Genomic DNA, 24,274 nt, shown 5'->3' with positions numbered 1-24,274 from the left:
CTTGAAATGATTTTTATTCGTGTCAAAGATGGATTCCTATCCTGACGTACAGGAACACGAATCTTGTGCAAAAAGAATTAAACTTGATGTTGCCGAGTCTAATATAGGTGAATTGTGCAAAGGAATAGGATTTTCCTGTTTTTCCACATCATCAACGGGCCCGATTGACATTACTGAAGGTAAAATTTGTAAAATATGTTTGGTTGTTTAGGGAATAATTTTCTTCCAATATGGCGACCAGAAACAAAGGCGAACTGCGGACATTTTGTAGGCGTGGTATACTTGGATTTCAATTTGACTTATACAAAAAGTTCGATTTTTCATATTTTTTCCACAATTAAACATCATTTCAAAACATTTTTTCGTATCAATTTCAATTATAAAAGTAATACTGAAGTAATAAATTTCGAATATTTTTATAATTTTGTGTTTTTATTTACCTCTTTTTCAAGGACATAAATGACAATAAATAATTTTAATCTAACAGTGTTTGCCTAATGATTAGTCGCCTTCATAGAATAAATAAAAAGTATTATTTTTTATGAATCATTTAAAAAAAGTACCAACACAGTGTCATGCGCACAAATTTGCTGTCAAATTGTTATGATTTTATATTTAAAATTTGCAAATTAAATTTTTAAATAAAAAAGTAGATAGATTTTATTATACGTATTCCTGTACTAAAAACAGTTCGCGGCGAGTATTAAAACATATTTTTGCATCTTCTAAAATTTTAACCCAAGTGAAAGAATCGTTTTTAATTGCAAATATTTTCAAAAAAAGAGGCTTTGCATATTTGGTTGTCTAGTTGTAGGCATTTGAAAGGTAAATTAGTCTGATATATAGTTACTTATGTTTTTGAAATGGCAGTTTAGGTTCTAAATCATTAAAATAATCAAGTTTAGTGAAGATGTATTTGTATATATTCCCCATGCATATATATGTGCAGGTTTAAAAGAAAACAACCATTTACTCTTACTATTTGTAGAATATATTAAAAGAGTTAATATCTCATGACATCCATCCACTTGATATCAAAATTTATCCAACTCTACTCAAAAATTCTCTAAAATATACCCTCTAAACAGATAAATGTTAAAACATTTTATTAATAGTTTGTAATAACTATTCGGTCAAAGACTGTCATTAATTATTTTTTTTTATATTTTTGAACTACTTGGATATATGATTCGGTATATTTTTTGTTCTTCATTCTTGAGAGAAGAAATTATTTAAACAGTATAATAAAATTGAATATTTAATAATGTAATGTTTTATGTCATTCTTATATTTTTTAATTCCCTAATATGTATAATATATGAATTCTGAAGTAGGAATAGTTTAGTTGAAAACAAACATAAATAAGCACTTTGGAAGACCAGAAGTTGGACAATAAAAAGTCTTTATATTAATAGAATGAAATAATTACACATATTTCAAATAAAAAAGACAAATTTAAATGTAGATTCAAAAATTAATAATGAGGTTTTTTACAGAGAAAATTGTAGGATGCTGTACATAAATAATATAAAATGATTCCTACAAACCCTTTAAATGCCAACTTATATCACAGAATTTAATCCTTTATAACCTAAAATCAGAAAATGAAACATTTAATTAATTGATTAATACAATTGCATATCAACTAAAATTGTTAATACAATTACAATGTACAAATAGATGCTGAGGTTTAAAAATTAAAACTTACAATTTTTGTTTGATTTCATGTCGTATGTATGAAGCTTCATAAACACTGTTTTATGGAGTGAAAAGAATAAATATACATTGGAAAATACCTTGCAGAAAATTTATTCTAAATTTAGATAAACCTTGAAATAATTGGCTGTACTACTGTATAGTCTTCCCTAATCTGGGCTCAAAAATATTTATAATAAGAAAATGACTTGAATTTAACAATAATGAAAAAGAAAGAAATAGATCAGTTCTTTATATTTTATATTAAATAATTTATTTATTCCCAAACTTACCAGATCTTTTTATCACAACTTGAAATTTAGTGAATATTTTACAAGTATACTGGAAAAATACCTTATCTAATCATTGCTTGATATATTTATAGAGATTATTAGTCAAATATGTTGAGTTTGGTCACGTTTTTTCCCAATCACTTATATTGTTAGGCTAGTCACATGCACTCCTCACATTATTTATATTCAAACTTCAAAACATGTATGGAATGTTTGGAAATATATATAAAGTAAAAAAAAAACTTGATTTGCTATTTTAAACAAATAATGCAATTATTATATTAACAAACCAAAATGTGACAGGATCATTATAATGAAGCTGTTAAATCCTTGTAGATTTTTACTAATTAATTTCATCCATTTATTGAGAGGGATTATTTAACTGCTTATATTTCTCCAATCTGCTCCTTTTTCACATTTATTTATATTTTCTTTGCATTTCCTTGTATTACATCTTTCCACTCTTTGTCTAGCCCAAATTGTGATCTTTCATTTTCCTGATTATTTTTGTGTGCCTCTATAAATCCCACCTTCTACTATCTCAATACTAGTTTATTGTACTTTTTTTTTTAAATTTTTTTAATGTGTTCACTTTTCATCACTGTTGCAGGTTAATCCATTTTTTTCCATATCCAGTTGATCTGGAGGATTTTTCTGTTTCAACATTTTTATAAAAAATAATAAGAGGGATTATTGAAAAAATATGTAATTTTATGATTTATTTGTTTTACTTTACAGGTATATCAGCAGATTGTGACTCAGGATATGAAGCCTCTACACTAGAATCAATGCCCACTCCCCTTCATCACACATCCCCTCGAACAGATCCAGGAGATATTCAAGAAAGTATGTCAAGCATTTCCGAGTCCTTCACACAAACACCGACTCACACAGATCAACACGACGTATCCCAGGATAGCCTGGAAATTGAAGATGACGATAACGCTTCCACTGTCAGTGAATTAAGCGGCCTATCCGAATTATCTGGTCAAGATTGGAAACCCATGGCTGGAAGTATGATCTGGGTAAGTTGGGGTAATATATCAACAAACCAATAAGAGTTGTAGATATTTATTTAGATGAATAGCTTTGTGGGAATTCTTGATCAACATACATACAATAAATAATAAGGTTAACAATTTTATACTGTTTTTCTTTTAAATTTTCCTATTGACAAATAATTTCAAATATTCCTTACAATGTTATTTATTATTCTTCGAATCCTCCTAATATCCAAAATAAGTTGGAATTTATTGAAAAGTTTTTTGATATTCATATTGAATACAATCACTCTCATCTGAACTAACAATGAACTGTCTTGTGTACGTTTGATAACCAAGTTATCATCATCAGGTGCTAAAAACCAACAAAATGATAAATTGATTATTAAAACAATGATTTAGTGCAGTATAACAAAAGTATCAATTTTAGATTCAACAACAAATGCAAAAAGGTGTTAATCCTAGAGAAATTTTGGCAGAACTAGGAGTGGATGGACAAATTCCTGACTATGTAGATGATCTTACAGTATGGAAACTTATCATCAACATGTTATCTGAACCGCCACGTAGAAATAAACTTAGACATATCAATACGTTGGATGATGTTGTTAGATTATTAAGGGGTACTTATTAGATGTTTTGACTTTATGAATTGTACTAACATGATATTTTTTAGGCGCACAGAATATTATAGTCTTGACAGGAGCAGGAGTATCGGTTTCATGTGGTATTCCTGACTTCCGTTCTAGGGATGGTATTTATTCCAGACTAGCTATCGATTTCCCAAATCTCCCAGATCCTCAAGCTATGTTTGATATCAGTTATTTCAGTCAAGACCCCAGACCTTTTTTCAAATTCGCCCGAGATATTTACCCAGGAAAATTCCAACCCAGTCCTTGTCATAGGTTTATTAAATTATTAGAAAAACATAAGAAACTCCTGCGGAACTACACCCAAAACATTGATACTCTTGAAAAGGAAGCAGAGATCGAGCGAGTAATTGAATGCCATGGTTCTTTTGCCACAGCTACATGTACAAAATGTGGACATAAAGTAAGAGCTGATCAGATTAGAGATCACGTTTTGGCCCAAAAAATACCTCTGTGTCAAGAATGTCATCCTAATGTGGAAAGTTATGTATCTACCGATGATGTCAGGACAAATCAAGAGGGTATGGACTACAGAGAACTTGTTCAATCAGGTTTGTAACTCTATTTTTCGCTAAATTTTGTTTTTTATTTAAATCAAAAATATAATTTTGTAGGTATAATGAAACCAGATATAGTTTTCTTTGGCGAAGGTCTTCCAGATACATTTCACGAAGCAATGACAGAAGATAAGTCACAGTGTGACTTATTATTAGTTATAGGAAGTTCTTTAAAAGTCCGACCGGTGGCGCTGATTCCTAGTAGTCTACCCTCGCATGTTCCACAGATTCTAATCAATAGAGAACCCCTGAATCACTGTCATTTTGATGTAGAGTTATTAGGAGATTGCGACGCTATTATAAATCACCTCTGTAGACTGTAAGTATGAAGAACTTCGTTAATGAAGATATATTCGATTATAATAAATTAATTGACAAAATTAGATTATAAAAACTTGTATAATGCACTGAGACACAATTCATTTTAAGCTACAAAAGGCTGGTTGATAAACTTTAAAAAGCACCAGGACCCTGGATTTAAGAAGATTAGTTGTGAGAAAGCAAATATGAATAACCAAATTTGTGTTTACTAACGGATTATGAAATAAAAGAAGTCTTTAATTCCAACGAAACTGGACTATTTTTGGACTGTTCTTACCTGATAAAACGCTTATTTTTTAAAATAAAAATCGTCATGGAGGTAGTACTGTAAAGAGCAATTAACAATATTGTTAGCAAGAAATATGACAGTTCAAAGAACTTGATTCATTGCTTATAGAAAAGGCTAAAAAACCTGGTTGTTTTGCTATTTCTAAATTTCTACCACTGGACTATGATGTTAATAAGGAAACCCGCACGACAGCAAAAATATATTAAAGTTGAGAAGAAAATTATTAAAGAGAAACGTTTATTTTTCATAGACAATTGGTACAGCTCACAATTAAATTGCTCTATTGAAAGCTGTGAAAGTAAAATTCTTACCACGCAATATAACATCTAAACTGCAACCTTTAGAATCTTTGAATCAAACCTGTTATGAAAAGGAAGTTAATAATTGTGATAATTATTAGAAAACTAGGGCTACAATAGATTGTTGTTCTTGTACATATTTTAAATTATACAAGGTTATGAATATGTTGTCAACCAGTGGTTATAACTTTTTAAATGCCCTTTATAATATATTTCACAATTGCTTTGTTGTAAAGTGAAAGTGAAGAGAATGTTGAATTCAAAAAAATACAATGATTTTAATTTTTTTAAATGTGCAGCAGTTAAACAAAATTATAACTAACAGTTTGATATATAATTTAACAAAAGATATAAAAGCTGGTAATTTACTAAATAAATGAATTTAATGCTTTTCTAGTTTGGGAAGTAATTGGGAAGAAGGTGTCTACTCTTCCCAAGTCTTGAAGCTAACGAATACACTTCTACCCCTAGAAGACCCGCCTCCATTGGAGGTGCAACATAAATCATCAACACTGGACTTTACCCGCCCTATAGAATCAGAATACTCCCGATGTATATGTACGAGTACAAACAGTAGTTCCTTAAGTACAGAAGCGAATGCAGAATCACATTGCACATGTTTTCACTACAAGTCAATTAATCATGATAGCGAATTAGAAACTAAGATTGTTAAAGAGAGACATATGAGTATAGATTCAGCGAAAGATTCCGGTATTGGAGACAATTCCAATTTCACCGATAAATACGACGAATCAGATGAGAATGGAGAAGAGAAGAGTAGTAGTTTTTGCTTGGAAATATGTAACGAACCATCCACGTCTTCGGAGAATTTTAGAAAAAACACATCAGATTTGAGAGGATACTGGCAACCGAAAGTTAAGAAGAGCTTAGCCGATAGGTAGGTAAATGCCGGGTTTGAATTTTTATATGATTAATAATTTCTTTAATCGTTTAGGTTACCAGAAAATTCGTTCCATCTAATACCTCCGTGCCGATATATATTTCCCGGAGCGGAGGTTTACTACGATCCAGACGAAAAACTACATTACGAAGGTCATTCATCAAATTCGGAAGAATCAGAAAACGGATCAGAGTGCGGAAGTCAACTTGATTCATTGTAGTCTTTTTCACTTTCCCGTTTTTATTATCTTTAAGTATTCCCTCGTTGTTATTTTTATATTTTTTATGAAAGGAGAAAGTCGTAAATGTGCTCATGGTGTATTTGTTGTTAGTAAAGAGGTTATGTATATTTCGTGTGTGAGTTACGAGAAAGTCTTGTCCCATAAAAAGTGATACAGTATAAGTAATTATCAGAATGTATGTAGTGCAAACCATAATACGAACATTGGTTAGTTCTTTACTAAGCTACAGGTTGATTAAGTATATTTTACTGTGATATTGAATCAGTCACCTAAATATGGACATCAATATGAATTAGAAGATGTGAGAGGAGTAATTATATTCTATAAGAATTTCCACACTTTTTGTCGCTTAAAACTATCTAAAATAGTCCATTTTGAAAAACATTAGCTGAATGATTGAACTGTTTGAAGTTTAGAGCTTTTAACAAATATTTGCAGATACATGTCGACTGGGAGGTTTTGAACTAGTTTCACATAAATATTCGAAGCATTTATGGAGGCATGTCTGTTGGAGGGTATTAAACTAATAAACCTTCAATAGAGGGCCAAAATTTGATGTTTGAAACTATTTGCAAATATTTGAAGAATATATTAGTGTGATGTATTTAAATAGTTTCTTTTTGATAATAATAATTGAGACAAAAAATTGAAGCGTTTCAAATCATATTTATAACAAAAATTTTTTCTAATTTCACACTTATACTTGATATTTTATTTTGCTTCCTATTTCCGATTCTTTTTTTTTTTTTCTATCTAAGCTATAAATTTATCGAGAAATAGACAAAATATCGAAAACAGTTTCTCTTATCCATTCATTACAAAAAAAGTGAAATTTGTCAAACTAGAATTTGTCATAACTACTCAAAATATTGAATCATATAATTCAGGGTCTATTGGAACACGTAGTTTTTGGTTCAAAATATATGGGTGAAAATGGGAATTTTCACGTAAAACACACACTTTGTTTACTGTGGCACTTTATGATTATTGTTTTTCTGTTATTTTTTGTAAGTGGCTGTTGTACGGAAGCCTTTTTTCTAAATATACAATAAAAGGCACTCAATTTGGTAAATGAAAATACAAATTATCGAAATTCTGTATAAACAAAAAAAAATAGTTGTAAAAAAATCTCGTTGATCTCTTTAACAAAATGTGAAATTATTCCGTTTTCTTTTTTTTTATTTTCTTCGATTTTTGTTGAATGAATCGGTGACGTGATTGATTATTTATTAGAAACGTGTAAATGGATGAGAGCCGGGACTAATAGGAACCATTTAATTTAGGCGGATATCCTTTTGATGTCCCGCTCCTAAGAATGATTGCAAATGATGTGTACCTTATTTTTTATGTATAAAGGATAGGATATTGATAGGTCTTGATTTCTCAGGATAATTCTTGGAAAATCTTGTTGCATTTACTTTTCAAAACAGGGTGTTGCAGCATTTTGATATATTTCTTCGACTAAGCTGGAATTTATGGAACCGTTAATGATATTACTACTGAACACACAGTTTACACCAACACTCAATAACTACACTGTCTGACACAGTTTACTTTCAGTCTCTGATGACGATAACTTGGTTATCGAAACGCGCGTCAGACAGTTTAATTGTGAGTCTTGATGTAAACTGTGTGCTCAGCATCGAAATAGAACAAAATTGTGATTTTCAACGTTTACTATAAATTTAATCTTAATAAATAAAAATGTAAACTACAATAGTTGATTTGTAAAATTTACTAACCCCATTCATCTCGATTTGTAACTAACTAGTGAAATTAATTAATTAGTCTAGTTCACTAGTTCTAAATTGTAAAAAATGAAGGTAAAGCTTATAAAAATAGGAATTAACAGGTCCTCTAATAGGTTTCTTGTTCTTTTTAGTGTCTTCTTTGTTGGTCTTCATCCGATCAGTTTTTCTGGGTATGCCTGGTCAGTTTGTTTTTTCGGTTATATTCAAAATGAACTAAAAGACTGAATCTTTTTTTTTAAATCACCCTGTTAATAACTATGTTTAGTTCGATATAAAATTTGTTGCGTCATTTTTAATAATATTTAATCGATATGATTTTAATCAAAATAATGTTGCAACGCCTCGTTTAATTGTTATAAAAATGATCTTAGATGCAGGGTTTCAGGTTTATTCGAAATTTTGAAAACAATCTCACAAATACGAAAGTTATTTATAGGTTGAATTTATCTATGTTACAGTTAAAATCCGTTTTCATTTAATTCTAGTCACGAATTTTAGAATGTTTGAATCCCTACCCTCATCCACGCCATCTGTTATCACATTTTAATAATCCCCTCCCCCTCCTGATAAGTTTATGCATATATTTAAGAAACAAACTACTGGTTAACAAAAATAAATGACTAATTTAATTGGTAGTAGACATGTGACATCACAAAACTTCCCTCCTGGCTCCTTGTCATACATTGTCACATTTCGGTGATACCCTCCCTCTACATTAACATGTGACCTCTAAGGGAAGATTAGTTTTTACAAACCCATTCCGTTAAAACTTGTTTTTACAAGTCAAAACTAGTTTTTCTACATTTTTCACTAGAAAATACTGTTTCCGGTTGAAAAATTTATTGTTTTAAAATTTTATCCTAATAGAACACTGAAAAGTCAGACTTTTTGAAATAAACTTCCGTGGGGTATTATTTTTTTTTTGTACAAACCGTGATTATAAACAGGAACATAGTGCCTTCCACCTGAGCCTGTAGATTTTTCAGTAGCACTGCGAAGAGATAAAATTATATCTGGGATTCCATCCAATGGTAGAAATACCTCTGTATATGCAATGAATTTAGACCTATAATAAGGACTATAAAAGTTTATTTCAATTGACCGTAGTTTTCACTACCGATGAAAAGATGTAGTTAACTCTAGTTTGACTAGTAAAAACTAGTTTTAACTGAAGAGATTTGTTTCACTAGTTAAAACTAAAATGATCTGAAAACGGGTTTTAACTGTAACATCTAATATATCAGCTTTATTTTGATTTTTTTTGTTTATGTTCTAAAAATTTTTTTAAAAGTTACAAAAAAGTCGTTAACTGTTTGTTATCTGCTTAAAAGCTGCATTCTCAAGTATGTATCATTAAAACTGTTGCATCTAAGAATTTTGTTACTTTTTATTGTATTATTGTTCATCTGGATATTTCCTATTTTTTTAAAATAAATGTCATGTCCCCGTTTTTTTTCGAAACTTCAGTGACTGTATACTAGTTGATACGCCATCTCTCAACAGTTCTTAAAAAATGTAATGATGAATATAACTACAATTTTTTTTTATTTCATTATATAGAAGAAATAATTAGTTCGGTCAATTTGAACATACAAGGATATGGAAATTAGCTTAAAGATAAAAATTTGTGAGAATGTTGAGGATATAAATGAATGATGAAAATCTAGAAAATATTTATTCCATGCTATAGGTCTCAATAATGGGTTTTTCAATTTTTAGAATCGTTATATCTCAAAAACTTAGTTACTTTTAGAAAAAAATGTTGAGACATTTTTGTAAATACACTACAATTTGTTTCTAACTTAATTTCATGATAAAACGTTTTACTGAAAAATGAAAAAACTCGATTTTTCAAATCTGACATTCAAAAAGATCTGGGTACGGTATCGTTGGGAATAGATTTTTGTAACCCTTACTATCATTTTTAAGGGGTAATTGGATCGGATTGATAGGTCAATAAAATGAAGATTCAAATTATAGTACGAAAGCATGTATTTTTTAATATGAATTGATGATTTCAGAATATATTACAAGGTTTTATAATTGAAAAATGTTGAATTTTATTAGGGGAAGGAAAAATAATTAAAAACTGCCTCAATAATGACTAAAAACATCTTGAAAAAAAGTTTCAGACAAAGACTTTAGGACAAATGTTTTTGTCAATTTCTGTTGTATAACTTTTGACGTATTTATTTAAGATATTTAAAACAATTGAAATTTTCATATTAAAGCAGTTGAAAATTAAAAAAAAAATCGAAAAACGTGAATTTGTCAATAATAATCAGTTATTTTTACTAAGAACAATTTCAGAGATGTAATTATTGGTTTTATTAATTCCTGAAAAGTATTCATATTTTGATATTACTTTTTTTAAATCGATTTCACCGTTTATTGAAAAATGAATGAATTAATAAAAAAAATAATCAGTGATTATCACACTTTGTAGATACGATAACAAAAAGGTTCATATTTTTTTAATTTCCTTTTGCGAGATCTCTGTTTCCAATTTATAAAATGTGATTCTAGACAACTTTTTAGAAATTTTCATCCCTTCATTTTTTGTAATCTATTTTCACATATGTTTTCAAGAAAATAGGAAAAGTTATTTTTGGAGTAGTTTGTTTCTTTCTCTCAAATAAAATTCAATATTTCATTTATAAATTCCATGACTTTACGTTGAAATCGACTTTTATTGAAAAATACAGGCTTGTCATTTTTTAATTGTTATTTTATTGGACTATAAACTCAAGACACGAGACCCTCGTCGCCGAGTCTGTCACGCTTTCTAAGTTGATAGCCGTCATGATAATATTCGCGATTATTGCTCTGCTGCTCTATAAATTTATCTTGAAAAAAACGTTGCAAACGAAAATTTAGGTTCCCCTCTTCATAAAAAAAGGAAATTGAACTTTCCATCTCTCATTTATTTCCTTTGCTATTTTTTCCCAAGTTTTTATTAATACTAGGCTACTATTTTACTGCTGAAAATATTTGATCCGCTATTCGTTGCTTGTGCATTACTTTCATTTTTTTTAAATGGTATACAAGTTCATGATGTATATTAATAGTTCATAATTGTTAAAAACGTATTCTCAAAATTATATTTTTATAAAAAATTTGATGTTAAATACACTCCCAAATTTTCAAAAATGTCGATTGTAAACATGGAAAAATTGTAACATTATATTTTCTTTGAGGCAATTTTGATAACCCAGTGTAGAAAAGTGTTAATTTATAAGTACACTTATAAATTAACCACTTTTTTTTATCAAAATATTCATTTTATTTTATTAACTATATTGTTAAACATAATAAATATGTATAATTTTTCCTCGTTGTACGACATTTTAAAGCACCTCTAAAGATGTAAAAAGAAATTTGGTTATAGTTTAGAAGGAGAATGAAAGTTAATATTTTTGAATAACAAAAAAGTAATTGTAAAAGCATAAACCCAGTTTTTAGGTTCGAAAACTAAAATCCAGTCATTCCAAAAGATCTCGATAACATATCAATTTTATTTTAGATGTTAATTTATTTCAACAGTCGATTCCGTTCATTGAGTTGTAAAAAACAATTTTTCCATATCTGAGTCTAGATCAAATTCTCAATAAAATCCGGTGATATGTGTAAAACTTTCATTTTCCACATTGTATAAGTATATGAAAATTTGAAAACCAATTAGTTTACATTGGTTATCTATAAATAAAAATATCCAATGCTAACTACAAAAATTAAAAACAAATAATAGATTTTTGTGATTGGGGTTCAGGTTTTAAAAATTTCAGTTCTTGATACCAGTTTTTGGTGGTACTTCAATCTATTTTTGAATTTTCATTAACAATTCTCAGTATGAACAATAATTCATTTATTTGTCATTCAGATTTAAAAAATTACTTGACTTTTTTATTTAAATTCCCTACAGTAGTAAGTATATTTTTTAATATTATTTTTGTACAAGTATTCTATTATTTAAATGTCAAGTGTTTTTATTAAATAAAGAGTTTTTAGTTCACTGATATTATGGACCCTATCCTTTGAAATATATTTTGTAATAATTTTTCTATTATTTCTTATTTGTGTGTACATATTAATGGTACTAAAGCAATAAAATACATTTGTTTCTTATAATACTGGTTGTTTTTATTAAATACCAATTTTTAAGAAAAAAAATGTATCCTTGAGATTTTCTTAGTAAAAAACTTTCTGAAATGTGATACTTAAAAAAATCTGTTGTCTTAATTGTATGAGAGGTAAAGAAAGATTCGTTGAGTTCTTCGTGGATGGGATTAGGACATGGCCCTGATATAGAATAGATTCCTCTGCAGAGCTAGAGTTATGAGAACAGTGTGTACTGCAATAGGCTGAAAGACAAATAACTTCACTCTTCGAAGGACAAATCACAGGTTTCTAGCGCTTTGAAGAACCTTTTAGGATGTGACATAGAATTTTATTTCACTGTGATCAGTGTTGATAAATCAACAGAGGCATTACACAAATAAATAAAATATTTTTTAACAGAGTAGAATTACTAAAAGTGGATTAAATAAATAAAAATGTTTATCCACGATTGTTGTATAATGTACCCATAATAACTCTGCTTGCTCGACCTTAATAATACCCATTAATCACTGCTGTCAAGGTGTCAAACTCAATGGCACAACTTGCAAAAAGTTTTAAAGTCATATACTTATTTAAACCCGTTTTTAGTAGGTATTCCCGCACAATATCTTATAGACATGAACTTCGTCCAACAAGAAATTTTAAAAGAATGTTACTACGAGAAACTTTCAAGCTTAATAAATTTGGCAACTGTAGCAACCCTAAATAATACTTAAACAATTTTTATTATCAAGATATAGAAAAAAACTACTCACAAAAATTGTACAATCACACTCGCGAGAATTTAAACTATTGTACGAATTCCACTCACTGTGTCTATTCGATCTTAACAAATCTTCACACCAAAATTTACTATAAGTCTCCAAAGCCCTCCTAAAACAGTAGCCAGTGTATTCATCTGAATTTAAGAGTATCAAAGATGTGGCGGTTTCCTTAAGAGCAATACCAAACTTACATTTATAACAAAGAATTTGAAAAAGTAATGTATTTCCAGTAACTTCAATATTTATGCTACATGAAACTTTTTAATTTTTGTTTTCGACTCCTATCACTAATGCCACAAATTAACATATTAGTTAGCAAATTATATCTGGAACATTAACGATAAAGTTGTTGATCTCATTGGAATTGGAAATTTTTGATTTTGTTACGCATTATCCATCGTACTACTGTTTTTATTTTTTTGATTTCCTTAATTTACTTTTATCATAGTTCTTAACATTGAATAGAATGATGATTCAAGTTTTTTAAAAATTTCGCTTAAATGAGTAAACCTAAGCTTTTCAGAAAAAGAGGTAATTGAATTCTATTAACAAAAGAAAAAATATGGAAATACGATTTCTATACAGTAATAAAAGCCTAGAAGTATATTCAAATATTTGAATATATTTTGACATATTTTTAGAACCTATAATTTAGTTATATGACAGTGTGACCAACACAATACATGTCTATATAGAGAGCTTATCGAACCATTACGTTTAAAAACTTGTAATATTCACTTCATTAATAACATATCCATTAATCTAATTTATTTTGCTAGAAGTAGAAAAATAGTTTTGTTGCCGCTCACGGACCAATCAAATTTACTTCATGTAAAAGTTATTCTTTCAATCATACATAAAATTCAAGATAAAAGAGAATTTTCTTTCTCTAGATATTAGTAAATTTGAATGAAAATAAAATCAAAAATGCTAAAAATACATTAGATAATCATTAGAAATACGCTCATTGGCTCATTTAGTACTAATGACTGATTTTGACAAATAGGCATGACTCTTGACGTTAGATATAACCTTAAACTGAACTTGGAAACAAATGTAAACACAAAAAATATCCCTGAAAAGTACCTATCACCAGATTAGAATATAATTCTGTGGAGTTGTCTAATTTTAAGTGTTTCTACATAAAAAAAACTTTTTAATATTGATACACTCACATAAGTGTAACTTTCATATTAACATCTCTTAAAATTTCCTTTAAAAATGTCTCTAAAAGATTTAAAATATACTCTCAATAATGGTAATAAGCTATTTGCTGTTGGATGTAAGTATTCATTTAACATAATGAAATTTTAATATTCAGCCATTACTATTTAGTAGGAACATGGTTGTTGAAAGGAGATAGTTTATTGAAAGCAATGGATATTGCATTGGAAGCTGGATATCGCCTCTTTGGTAAGATATAAAATAGTATACCAAATTGTTCTATTGCTAAACTTATTTTGTGTTTAGACACAGCTGCTATGTATGGTAATGAGAAAGATCTGGGAGAAGCATTGAAAAAACTGCTGCCAAAACATAATTTAAAAAGGGAAGATGTTTTCATTACAACAAAATTATGTGAGCAGATTCAACATTTGATATTAAATCAATTTCCATTATCGTTTTGTTTTAGTAATTTATTGTAATATTTTTGTTTGTTCATAATTTTCAGATCCATCCGAACAAGGAGATAAGGCATTCAATGCCATTAAAGAATCCTTGGATAAATTAGATTGTCAATATATTGACTTGTATTTGATTCACTGGCCTGGCACTTATGGGGTCAGTTCTAATAGTAAAGAAAACACAGTTTTAAGAGATTTGAGTTGGCAACACATGGTGAAAGCTGTAAATTTAGGTCTAATAAAGAATATTGGCGTCTCTAATTATACGACTAAACATTTAAAAGAATTGTTGAATAACAATCATGGCATAAAACCAGTTGTGAACCAAGTAAATCATAATTTATTGTTTGCTCCATTTTTTTAATGACTTTAATGTAATGTACACATATTTCAAGCTGCTTTGTCATTGATTATTGAAAGAAGAGTTGATAGTCAAAATTACAGGAAAATCCTTAGTAGTCATTCAAAGTTTGTGTATGTGTCGAATATACTACTCATAGGCAAACTCTTCAGGTGTCAGTGGTTCTATAAGGCAGCTGCTAAGGCTAAATACTTTTTGCATCTAATAGTACCAAAATTCTGAATGAAATTTTTGGAGTAAAGCACCATATCAGAGTACTTCTTTTTCTGTTTCTTCCTTCTTCCGAATCTTTTATTCAATGATTTTCATGCATCACAGAAGCCATTGAGGCCAAATACTTTTTACATCTAGTGCTACTAAAATTCCAAAGAAACGCTCATCTGAACCTCTTCAACTGTGTGTGATAAGGAATCCAAACTGAAGAGACTCTTGTTATTCTAACCTATTTCTTTGGAACTCCTATGTCAGCATTAAGTCTATGACCTGGGATCTAGGTGCTTTTATAGATACTTGAATATTGGAATTAGTCACTATGTAACATTTCTGATAGTTTCTTTTCATGCATCCTCAATTATAAGCATTTATATCTATAAAATTCTCACTTTGAGTCAACTCCTGTGGTGGTTTTAAAGCTGTCTTTGTACCATTTAATCGTGATTTTTATAATTTCTATGACCAGGAACCCAGGCTAATGATATTTGTATTTAGAAATAAATTAACCAGTATATTCTATATCTTCACTCTTTTTGGATCATTTTCTAATTTTGTTAATTTCTTAATTAGGATGATTAATTGTTTTAGATTGAATGGCACCCTTATTGCCATCAGAAAATATTGTATGACTTCTGTAAAACTGAAAATATACAATTGCAAGCATATCAATCACTTGGTGGTGAAGGTAATAATGATCTTTTGGAAAACAAAGTTATCAAAGATATTGCAGCAAAATTGGGAAAAACTACAGGGCAAGTAAGTGTAACCAACGTATTTATAGTAAATATTTATTTCATACATAAAACATGAACAATATTTAGTTTTTATCAATACAATTTACATCAAAGCAGCCAAAATCAATGCCATTTTAATTTATTTTTGGTTTTAGTTACTCCTACGTTGGTCTATCCAACAAAACATTGCCATTATTCCAAAGTCAAAGACAAAAGAAAGGATAATCGGAAATATGGAATTAGATTTCAATATTCCTGAAGAAGACATGAAAATTTTATTTAGTTTTAAGCAACATAAGTATGATTGGGACCCAGAAACCATATTTTGAAATTATGAGGCACAATAAAATAAAAAATAATCTAATATTAATGAAGTACCTCCAAATTTATTATATATTCCTTTTTATTTTATATATTGTTAATTATTTGTTACATAAAAATTATTAAACAACCTCAGTATTTATAGTTTTATTAATCATCACCTAGATTCATAAACATACAATGTGATTTATAAAAAATTGATGTTTCCAAATGAATTGGTATTGTAGGGAGCGTACACATATAATTTCATCAATTTTTTACAAAAAACTTATACAACTTGATGTTTCATTGCCGTTTTGAAAGAAAATAACATATTTTCATACACTAAAAGGTTTAAGGTATTTAAATCAAATACTTAATGGCATTCTAAAAAAAAGTTCATACAGCAACATCAACTCTAATTTCAAATTAAATATGGTAAAATGGAACATGTAAATCAGCTACTAAATGAAATAAATGTAGATTTTGAAGCTCAGCAGTTTTCCTGGACACCATACAAGCCTTCAACAAAGTATCGTTGAAGGATTATACTACAGACACAAAATTATATAACCTAACCTCAGTAGGACTTATAAAATACTACCTTGCTAATTGACCTTTCCTGGTAAAAAAATAAAACAAACTCACTACTCTCTATCCAATTCCATCTGGAATCCCCAAGGACGTGTCATAGGACCGGTTCTGTAATTAATCTTTACAGCAGTTTAATTTAAACAAGATCAAGATTTGGCTCAAAAAATAGCCCGTTAAACTCAAGTAAACAAAGGCAGTACATATCAGTTTACCTTCATTCTCTGAAGACGATAACTTGGTTATCGAAACGCGCGTCAATGTAATTATATGTTAGTGTAGTGGTAATGTAAACAGTGTGTTCAGTATGAATATCACCAACGGTTCCAGTAATTCCAGCTTAGATGTTCATACTTTGAAAGGAAACATCTCAAAATCAACTAAAATGAAATCTTACATACTAACTGTGCTAAATAACTATGACTTCACTAAGATCCAAGACTAACTTAACACAAAAACATATTCACCAAGTGGGAAAAGTTATAATTTGAACTAAACCAAATTTACGTGCGTCACGTCAACTGCGTCAAAAACATAAATTCAGTTATTTGGAAAACAACAAAATCAAAGAGAACATGAACCTATAAAAATATTGGAAGGAAAAAGTAATAAAGATTAATTTTTTAAAAATTGTATCTGCTTGTAATAATATCCATTTCGCCTAAAAACTTGATCAATTTCTTAAGTTATTCATATGATACTTATTATATACTTCTAAAGTAAGATTAAGGATTTATTCACAACACAAATAATACACCCAAAATCAAAATATTCAAAATACAAACTGAACGCTGAATGATATAAAGTTTGGCACTTTCATGACGCACACTTTCTAACCATGCGCCGGACGCGGAATTTAGTGACGCATGCGTCAAGGAGTTGATTGGCTCTCTCCGTTCGCAAAAGTCGTGACGCACATCCATTCCGCACCGTCTGATTGAGCCTTTAGGGCAGATTGTTAAACAAAATTTCATAATTTACAACGAGATGTTGAAATGAAAACTCTACATTTTATATTCTTATTTAATGATAAGTAGATTGATAAAGATTGGATGTAATTGGCAATATCACACTGTATTCAATCATTTTAATATTTAAATCCTAATAACTTTGAGTAATAAAAAATCTAGTCGTTATAAAATTTCAAATAATACTTGTATAATGATATGTCAATTCAGTTTGCAAAATGTTATAGATCTAATTTCATTTTAATTCCCATTAATATACTGTATTCAGGATAAAAAAAGCGTCAAGGTTGTAATCAGAAATAATCTCATATATACACAGTGAAGATTTGAAGTTTTGAGAATAAACTAAGCTCATAAACTACAAAAGCTACAGCAAGGTATATAAGACAAACCACAAGAATACAAGCGGTTACATACAACTTATTTTATTTTATTCAAGCAAATAAGATGTTTGTACAGCTTCATAAGTTCAATACTCTCGAATATAGTTGTAAAAGAAGTAAACATGAGATATTTTTCTAAAAAAAAACCTCCCACAAGTTGCTTTAAATATTCACTCTGCATCTCGAAAAATATTTTATAACATAATAAAGACAAATTAATCAGAACAGAGTTTAAATTCTTTCAAATGTTTGTCATAAACAAACCAACCCGATCAATCAATCAATAATAGCTTAGTTCGCTGGTAGATAAATGAAAACATTTCGAATATATTCTGGACGTGTCAAATGCGCATGTATTGTTCAGACTGTTCTGAACATACATTCCTCCACGAACGATTTAAAAACATCTATATTTGATTTAAATAGTTCTAAATAGAGAAATTCGAATCTACGTTATTTTTTTTTTGTAATAAATTTATCTTAATTTGAATAAAGTATTACGTGTACATATATGTATTTTTATTTATTTATTACTAAGAAAGTTGCCCAAATAATACTAAGAATACATAAAAGAGAGCAAAAAATAAGGGAAGTAATTCAATTAACTATTAGTTTTTATAATCCTACTCTATCCGAGTAAGATCGACTTAATTGCTATTTGGGTACTTCTTTAACTTTTCCTCGACAATATACGAAATTTAGCTTCATCCTTCATAAAAGTATAATAAATACCAGCATAACCTTATTAATAAAAAAGACGATTTATAAGACAAAATCGTTATACAAAAAACAAAAAAATTCTTAAATACCAACTTAACACACACAATACAATAAAACAGAAATCACAAGAAAGACAAAATAGAAAAAAGGAACTGAAACTGTGAAGTAAATAAAACAATTGAGACATCAAAAATATAACCTCAAAATGTAGATATTTTTCCTATGTATTGAAAACTTGAGAAAATAAAGTTAATTCTGTAAATATTTTATTTCAAAATATCATATAATAAGTTTATTTTGGTAACACTCTATTAAAGAATTTTTTTATCCGTACATAAAATAAAACAAAATAGAAAATGTCACTAGTCAATTGACTATTCTTCATATACAATACAAACATATAAAGTGAAGAACCAACTACCATATTTTACTAGTTAAAAAAGCATTAAGAAAAACTATTGTTTATACTGTAATTACCTTATCAGTATTTTATAAAGTATATTTTTATTTGAAAATAAGTATGTATAATATCTATTTTATTTAAATTTTTGCCACCCTATGTATATATTCAAATGGCTTAAAACCAATTAAGTTATCACGTATTTATTGAATAAATTTTCTGTTAACTTGTTTACCTTGGAAACAATAATATATAGATCCAACTGTTCACTTACATTAGCCATTAGTTCTTTTGCTTCCTATTCCCTTTAACCATGATAAAAACTTGGGTTTATTTAGTCCCCCTCTTTTTGTTCACGTTTGATGTAACGTTTTCAGAAAAGAATCAGTTAGCAAAAGATATGAAGTTTACTCTGCATAGTGGTGATTTAATGCCCATGGTCGGATGTAAGTCAATTTTTTAATAGTTAGGTCTAGTTAAATACATTAGTATTTTCCCTTTCAACATGTATGAACTCCTAAACTTATAACCTTACTTTTTAGTTGGAACTTACCTTATTCGTGGAGACGATTTGATAAAAACAACGTTGGATTACGCGTTGGGTGCTGGGTATAGACTGATAGGTAATTATTAAAAAAAAATTAAATTAATTTTGTAAAAAATATTTTTTAATTAGATAGTGCCGCTGTTTACGGTAACGAAGAATCTATTGGTAAAGCATTAAAAGAATTGTTACCCAAGTACAATTTGACTCGTAAAGATATTTTTATTACAACGAAATTAGCTCCTAGTGATCAAGGAGAAAAAGCTTACAGTGCCCTCCAAAAATCTCTTAATAATTTAGATTGTGAATATCTCGATTTATACCTCATCCACTGGCCAGGGGCGCAAGGTATTAAAAGTGAAGGAAAAAATAATTCTGTACTTAGAGATGAAAGCTGGCAACAAATGGTTAAAGGAGTGAAAAACGGATTAGTGAGAAATATTGGAGTTTCAAATTATAATGTTAATCATATGAAACAGTTGCTGAATAATAATCATGGTATTAAACCAGCAGTAAATCAGGTAAGTAATTATTAAAATTATTGTTTTTAATACAAAATAAACTATTTTAGTTTATATCAGAAATGAAATATTTTAGTGAAAGTTATTTTTAGGTTGAATGGCATCCTCATTACCATCAAGACGACTTACAAGAGTTATTGAAAAAAGAAGGAATTTTGCTTCAAACTTATTCGTCTTTGGGAGGTAATGATAATAATCAACATTTATTAACGGATCCAGAGGTTATAAAGATTGCCACCAAATTAGGAAAAAGTCCTGCTCAGGTTAGTTAGATTTGCAGTCGTTTTACTCCTTCCCTCCATCTATTATTGTTCATGGCAACTTCAGCCAGTTCTCAATTCCTATTATTTTTAAATCTCTCTACATGCTTTTATCCATTTTTTTCTTTTTGCTTCCTAGCAAGGATCTTTTCACTATCTTTGATCTTTATGACTATATGCCCTATAGAACCGTAATCTGTAAGCAGCATTAAATCGCCACCATCAATACTGATCTTGAAAACATTCTGAAGTGGATCTGATTGGGCTTAATATGGCAAAGGCCAAGGCTGCTGTTTTCACAACAAAGAAAAACCAGGACTGGAAAATGAAAGCAAAAAATAGGGAATCACTTCCAAGCTACGGGCCTACAATCTTGATTTTGTTTATTATTTATTGTGTAGTATTCTGATGGAATATTATGAACTTTTACTAATTTTTTAGTCCGTTTGTTGATTGTTATTTAATTGTTATTATCTGTAGGTTTTACTGCGCTGGGCTCTACAACAGAATCTCGCCGTCATTCCTAAAGCTCGTTCTAAGAAACACATTGAAGAAAACTTTGATCTCGACTTTACTATTCCAGAGGAAGATATGAAGATTTTAAGCAATTTCAGTCAATTGAAATATGCTTGGGATCCGGATACAATTGCTTGAATCATACTTACTTGTTATTATTATTATTTACTAACATAGGCTGTAAGATAATTTAACTAATTTTCTCGTTTTCAACATGAGTACAAATATTCATGACAAAGTAGCAAAATTAAGTTTGGACTGTTTTAAAATATTGCCTAAATCTGGTAAACCCATAAGTACGGAATGGACTGTATTATCTTGTATAGTACAAGATATTGATGGCGAATTGACAGTTGTAGCCTTGGGAACCGGATCCAAATGTATAGGAGCTTCAAAAATGTCTGAAAAAGGAGATATTTTGAATGATTCCCATGCGGAAGTTATGTGTAGACGATCATTTCTTAGATACATTTATGATCAGATGAGTTTGGAGTCTAAAATTATTAAATTCAACGAGGATGTTTCGAAATTTTTGCTGGATCCTCAGGTCAAATTTCATTTTTTCACTACAATGGTACCTTGTGGAGACGCAGCTATTTTTCCAATGTACAATAGCAGTGAATTGGGTGATATAGTTGAAGATGATGAAGACGATCTAAATCCAAATAAAAGAAAAAAAATTGATATTTTCAGAACTGGTGCGAAATGTTTAGAATCAAGTGATAAAATTGACCCAAAGCTACCGGGGTCAGATTTCCATGTCACAGGAGTCGTGAGAACAAAACCGGGTAAGTTTTAATCCCAATTTTATAAATCTTTTGTAATATAATTTCTCAAAATTCAATTTGATGGAAAAATTGGTTTATTTTGTCAAGAATTTGTTTCTTTATGTTAAATTTGGGGAACAATTAGCTTTTCCACTTGAATTGTGAAATATGGATTTCCTGAATTCAAATGAATCAGAAATTGACTTTTCTAAGTTTAATTTTACTTTTTATTTGTCTAATTTGGTCAAAATTTGACTTCTCTCAATTGATTTAGATCAAAAACTTGTTTTCTCAGTTTAGTTTCATCAAAAATTGTCTTTGACTTTCAGTTTTATCAAAAAATGGCTTGTGTAGGTTTTAAATTGATCAAAATTGACTTTTCATAGTTTCCTTTGATAATAAATTGTGTGTTTTTACTTATAATTGCATACAAAATGATTTTTTAAAATTTAATTTGATAAAAAATTGATTTTTGAAAAAAAGGTTTTTGTATCTAGTTAATGATTGGATTGGATTGAAAAGTCTCGAGGGGCTGCAAACCATTAAGATTGAATATATTTAACATATAGTTTAACATCTCTTGTTACTAATCATTTAATCAATCACTGGACCAATCTAATGCTATAGTTTATTATTGAAATGTTTCAGGAAGAGGAGACCGAACCCTGTCTGTATCTTGCAGTGACAAACTGGCCAAATGGCTTCATTTAGGCATTCAGGGTGCGCTTCTCTCAATTCTCTTAGACAGTCCGATTTATCTTTCCAGTTTCACATATCCAGCTAATACGCCATTTAATAAAGAGGCATTGGAAAGAGCATTTTATGATAGATTCGGATTAGTACATTTTAAGGATCCTTACAAGCAAAACAAAATTATTTTCGGTAAAAGTTCAATTCATTTTGATTTTTTTAAAGATGACTCTAAGCAACCGTGTCCTTCGAGTATATCATGGTATCTAGGCAAAGGGAAAAGGTAAGTATTCAACTCAGTTTTTTAATTAATTGTCAATTCAACAATTAATATTTTGTTAAATTATACAGAAATTGTATTTTTCAAGTTGATTCGATCAAAAGTCAAGTTTGGTTGGAAATTGGCTTTTCTAAATTTGCATTTGTTGAAAAATTGGCTTTAAAGTCTAGTTTTATAAAAAATTGCCTTTTAACGCTTTAAATGTGAATAAAATAGTCTACATTTAATTTGATGAAAAATCACTATTCAAAGGTTTTAGTTACATCTAGAATAGATTTCTCGATATTATAAAGTCAAAAATAACATAATAGTTACTTTTCAATGTTTTCCTGGTACTTCTGTTGTAAAATAAAAATAAAACTTCACTAAAATTAGATTTTCTATGTTACAGACTGGAAGTAGCAGTTGAAGGCAAACGTCAAGGAGTTACAAAGAAAAAATTGAACAACGAAGCTGGACGCCTGAAGATTTGCAAGCTGGAACTTTTCAAAACTTTCATGGATATTTGCGAAACGAGAAAAATCCAACTCAAACACGACTGTGATAACCGTACTTTGTGTTATAAATATGTTAAATTTTTAAATCAGGATTATCAACAATCCTGGCGATACCTTAGGCAATGCTTTAAAATGTGGCCCACCAAAAATGACGTTTTATTAAATTTTTTAGCAAAATAAAATATTTTCCATTGTTGACTTTTTTTAATTATATCACATCTGTTGTTTTTTATGGTGAGTTGCAATTTCTGGAACCCTCAAAATTACATTATGTGATGCGCGTTTCGAGAACCAAGTTATCATCTTCAGAGTAGTGGTAGTAGTAAATAGTGTGTGCAGTATTCCACATTAAATCATGTCACCACCTCAGAAAACGGAATACATTTTTTAATTTATCTTTAAAATGCTTAAAATATGAGAAAATAATGTTATAAACATGAATTTTATAACTTTTAGATTTTAATATTTATCATTTATTTGAACAACAAAGTGGAACGATTTTATTTTAATAAGTTTACCCCATAGATACACTCCTCCTATTCTAGGCCGGCCATAAATGTCCTAGCCTGGACCTGGACATAGCAGTACTTGGGGTACTGTGTAGTCCGAAAACCTATTAGGTAAACCGGTACCACCCTAAATGCAGTCACCTACCTAATACCGTCGTTGATCTTTGATTCTTATTTGTACAAAGTAAAAAGCTATATAAATATTTCTCAGTCTGTAACTTATTCCAAAAAACAAATTTCATACATTAAAATATTTGGCGGAGGCTATTATATGGACAAAATAAGAATTTAAAATCAATGGTGCTAGGTAGGTGATAGTAATTAATTAGGGCGGTTTACCTTAGACTTTTTGGGAATGGGTTGAGTTTGTTGTTGAATCAAAACTAGAGTTATTTATTTTCTTCCAATTTATTGTTCCCACTGTAGATAAAACTTATAGTTTGCATTTAATTATTTAGTAATATTTGTAACTTTGGCTACACATGGAAAGTCTGTTGAATTAAAAACTTTGTTT

The 24,274-nt window shown here is 29.1% G+C and overlaps 3 protein-coding genes across 4 annotated transcripts; all 3 read left to right on the top strand.

The window, feature by feature from the left end:
• The first annotated feature begins 21 nt into the window (after positions 1–21).
• LOC130441254 (NAD-dependent protein deacetylase sirtuin-1) lies at positions 22–12,122 on the top strand. Of its 2 annotated transcripts, none has more exons than XM_056774841.1 (7): positions 22–179; positions 2,727–3,013; positions 3,420–3,612; positions 3,666–4,190; positions 4,254–4,515; positions 5,503–6,003; positions 6,061–12,122. In XM_056774841.1, exons 1-7 carry the CDS (start codon positions 29–31, stop codon positions 6,224–6,226), a joined length of 2,085 nt encoding a protein of 694 aa, XP_056630819.1. In that variant the 5' UTR covers positions 22–28; the 3' UTR covers positions 6,227–12,122. The 2 variants fall into 2 exon arrangements, with proteins under 2 accessions (XP_056630819.1, XP_056630820.1); XM_056774842.1 differs by lacking the exon at positions 22–179 and adding an exon at positions 691–825.
• A 1,778-nt stretch (positions 12,123–13,900) lies between these two features.
• LOC130441722 (uncharacterized) lies at positions 13,901–21,155 on the top strand. Its single transcript, XM_056775505.1, has 11 exons — positions 13,901–14,163; positions 14,217–14,294; positions 14,352–14,459; positions 14,554–14,834; positions 15,669–15,836; positions 15,970–16,140; positions 19,463–19,622; positions 19,719–19,799; positions 19,853–20,241; positions 20,334–20,504; positions 20,982–21,155. Exons 1-11 carry the CDS (start codon positions 14,103–14,105, stop codon positions 21,153–21,155), a joined length of 1,842 nt encoding a protein of 613 aa, XP_056631483.1. The 5' UTR covers positions 13,901–14,102.
• A 76-nt stretch (positions 21,156–21,231) lies between these two features.
• Positions 21,232–23,447, top strand: LOC130440918 (tRNA-specific adenosine deaminase 1). Its single transcript, XM_056774287.1, has 3 exons — positions 21,232–21,805; positions 22,433–22,757; positions 23,146–23,447. Exons 1-3 carry the CDS (start codon positions 21,232–21,234, stop codon positions 23,429–23,431), a joined length of 1,185 nt encoding a protein of 394 aa, XP_056630265.1. The 3' UTR covers positions 23,432–23,447.
• The last annotated feature ends 827 nt before the right edge of the window (positions 23,448–24,274 follow it).

Source organism: Diorhabda sublineata, chromosome 3, assembly GCF_026230105.1.
Source record: "Diorhabda sublineata isolate icDioSubl1.1 chromosome 3, icDioSubl1.1, whole genome shotgun sequence".
NCBI classification, from domain to species: domain Eukaryota; kingdom Metazoa; phylum Arthropoda; class Insecta; order Coleoptera; family Chrysomelidae; genus Diorhabda; species Diorhabda sublineata.
The sequence above is the reverse complement of the archived record's forward strand: the minus strand, read 5'-3'. Positions and strand labels throughout refer to the sequence as shown.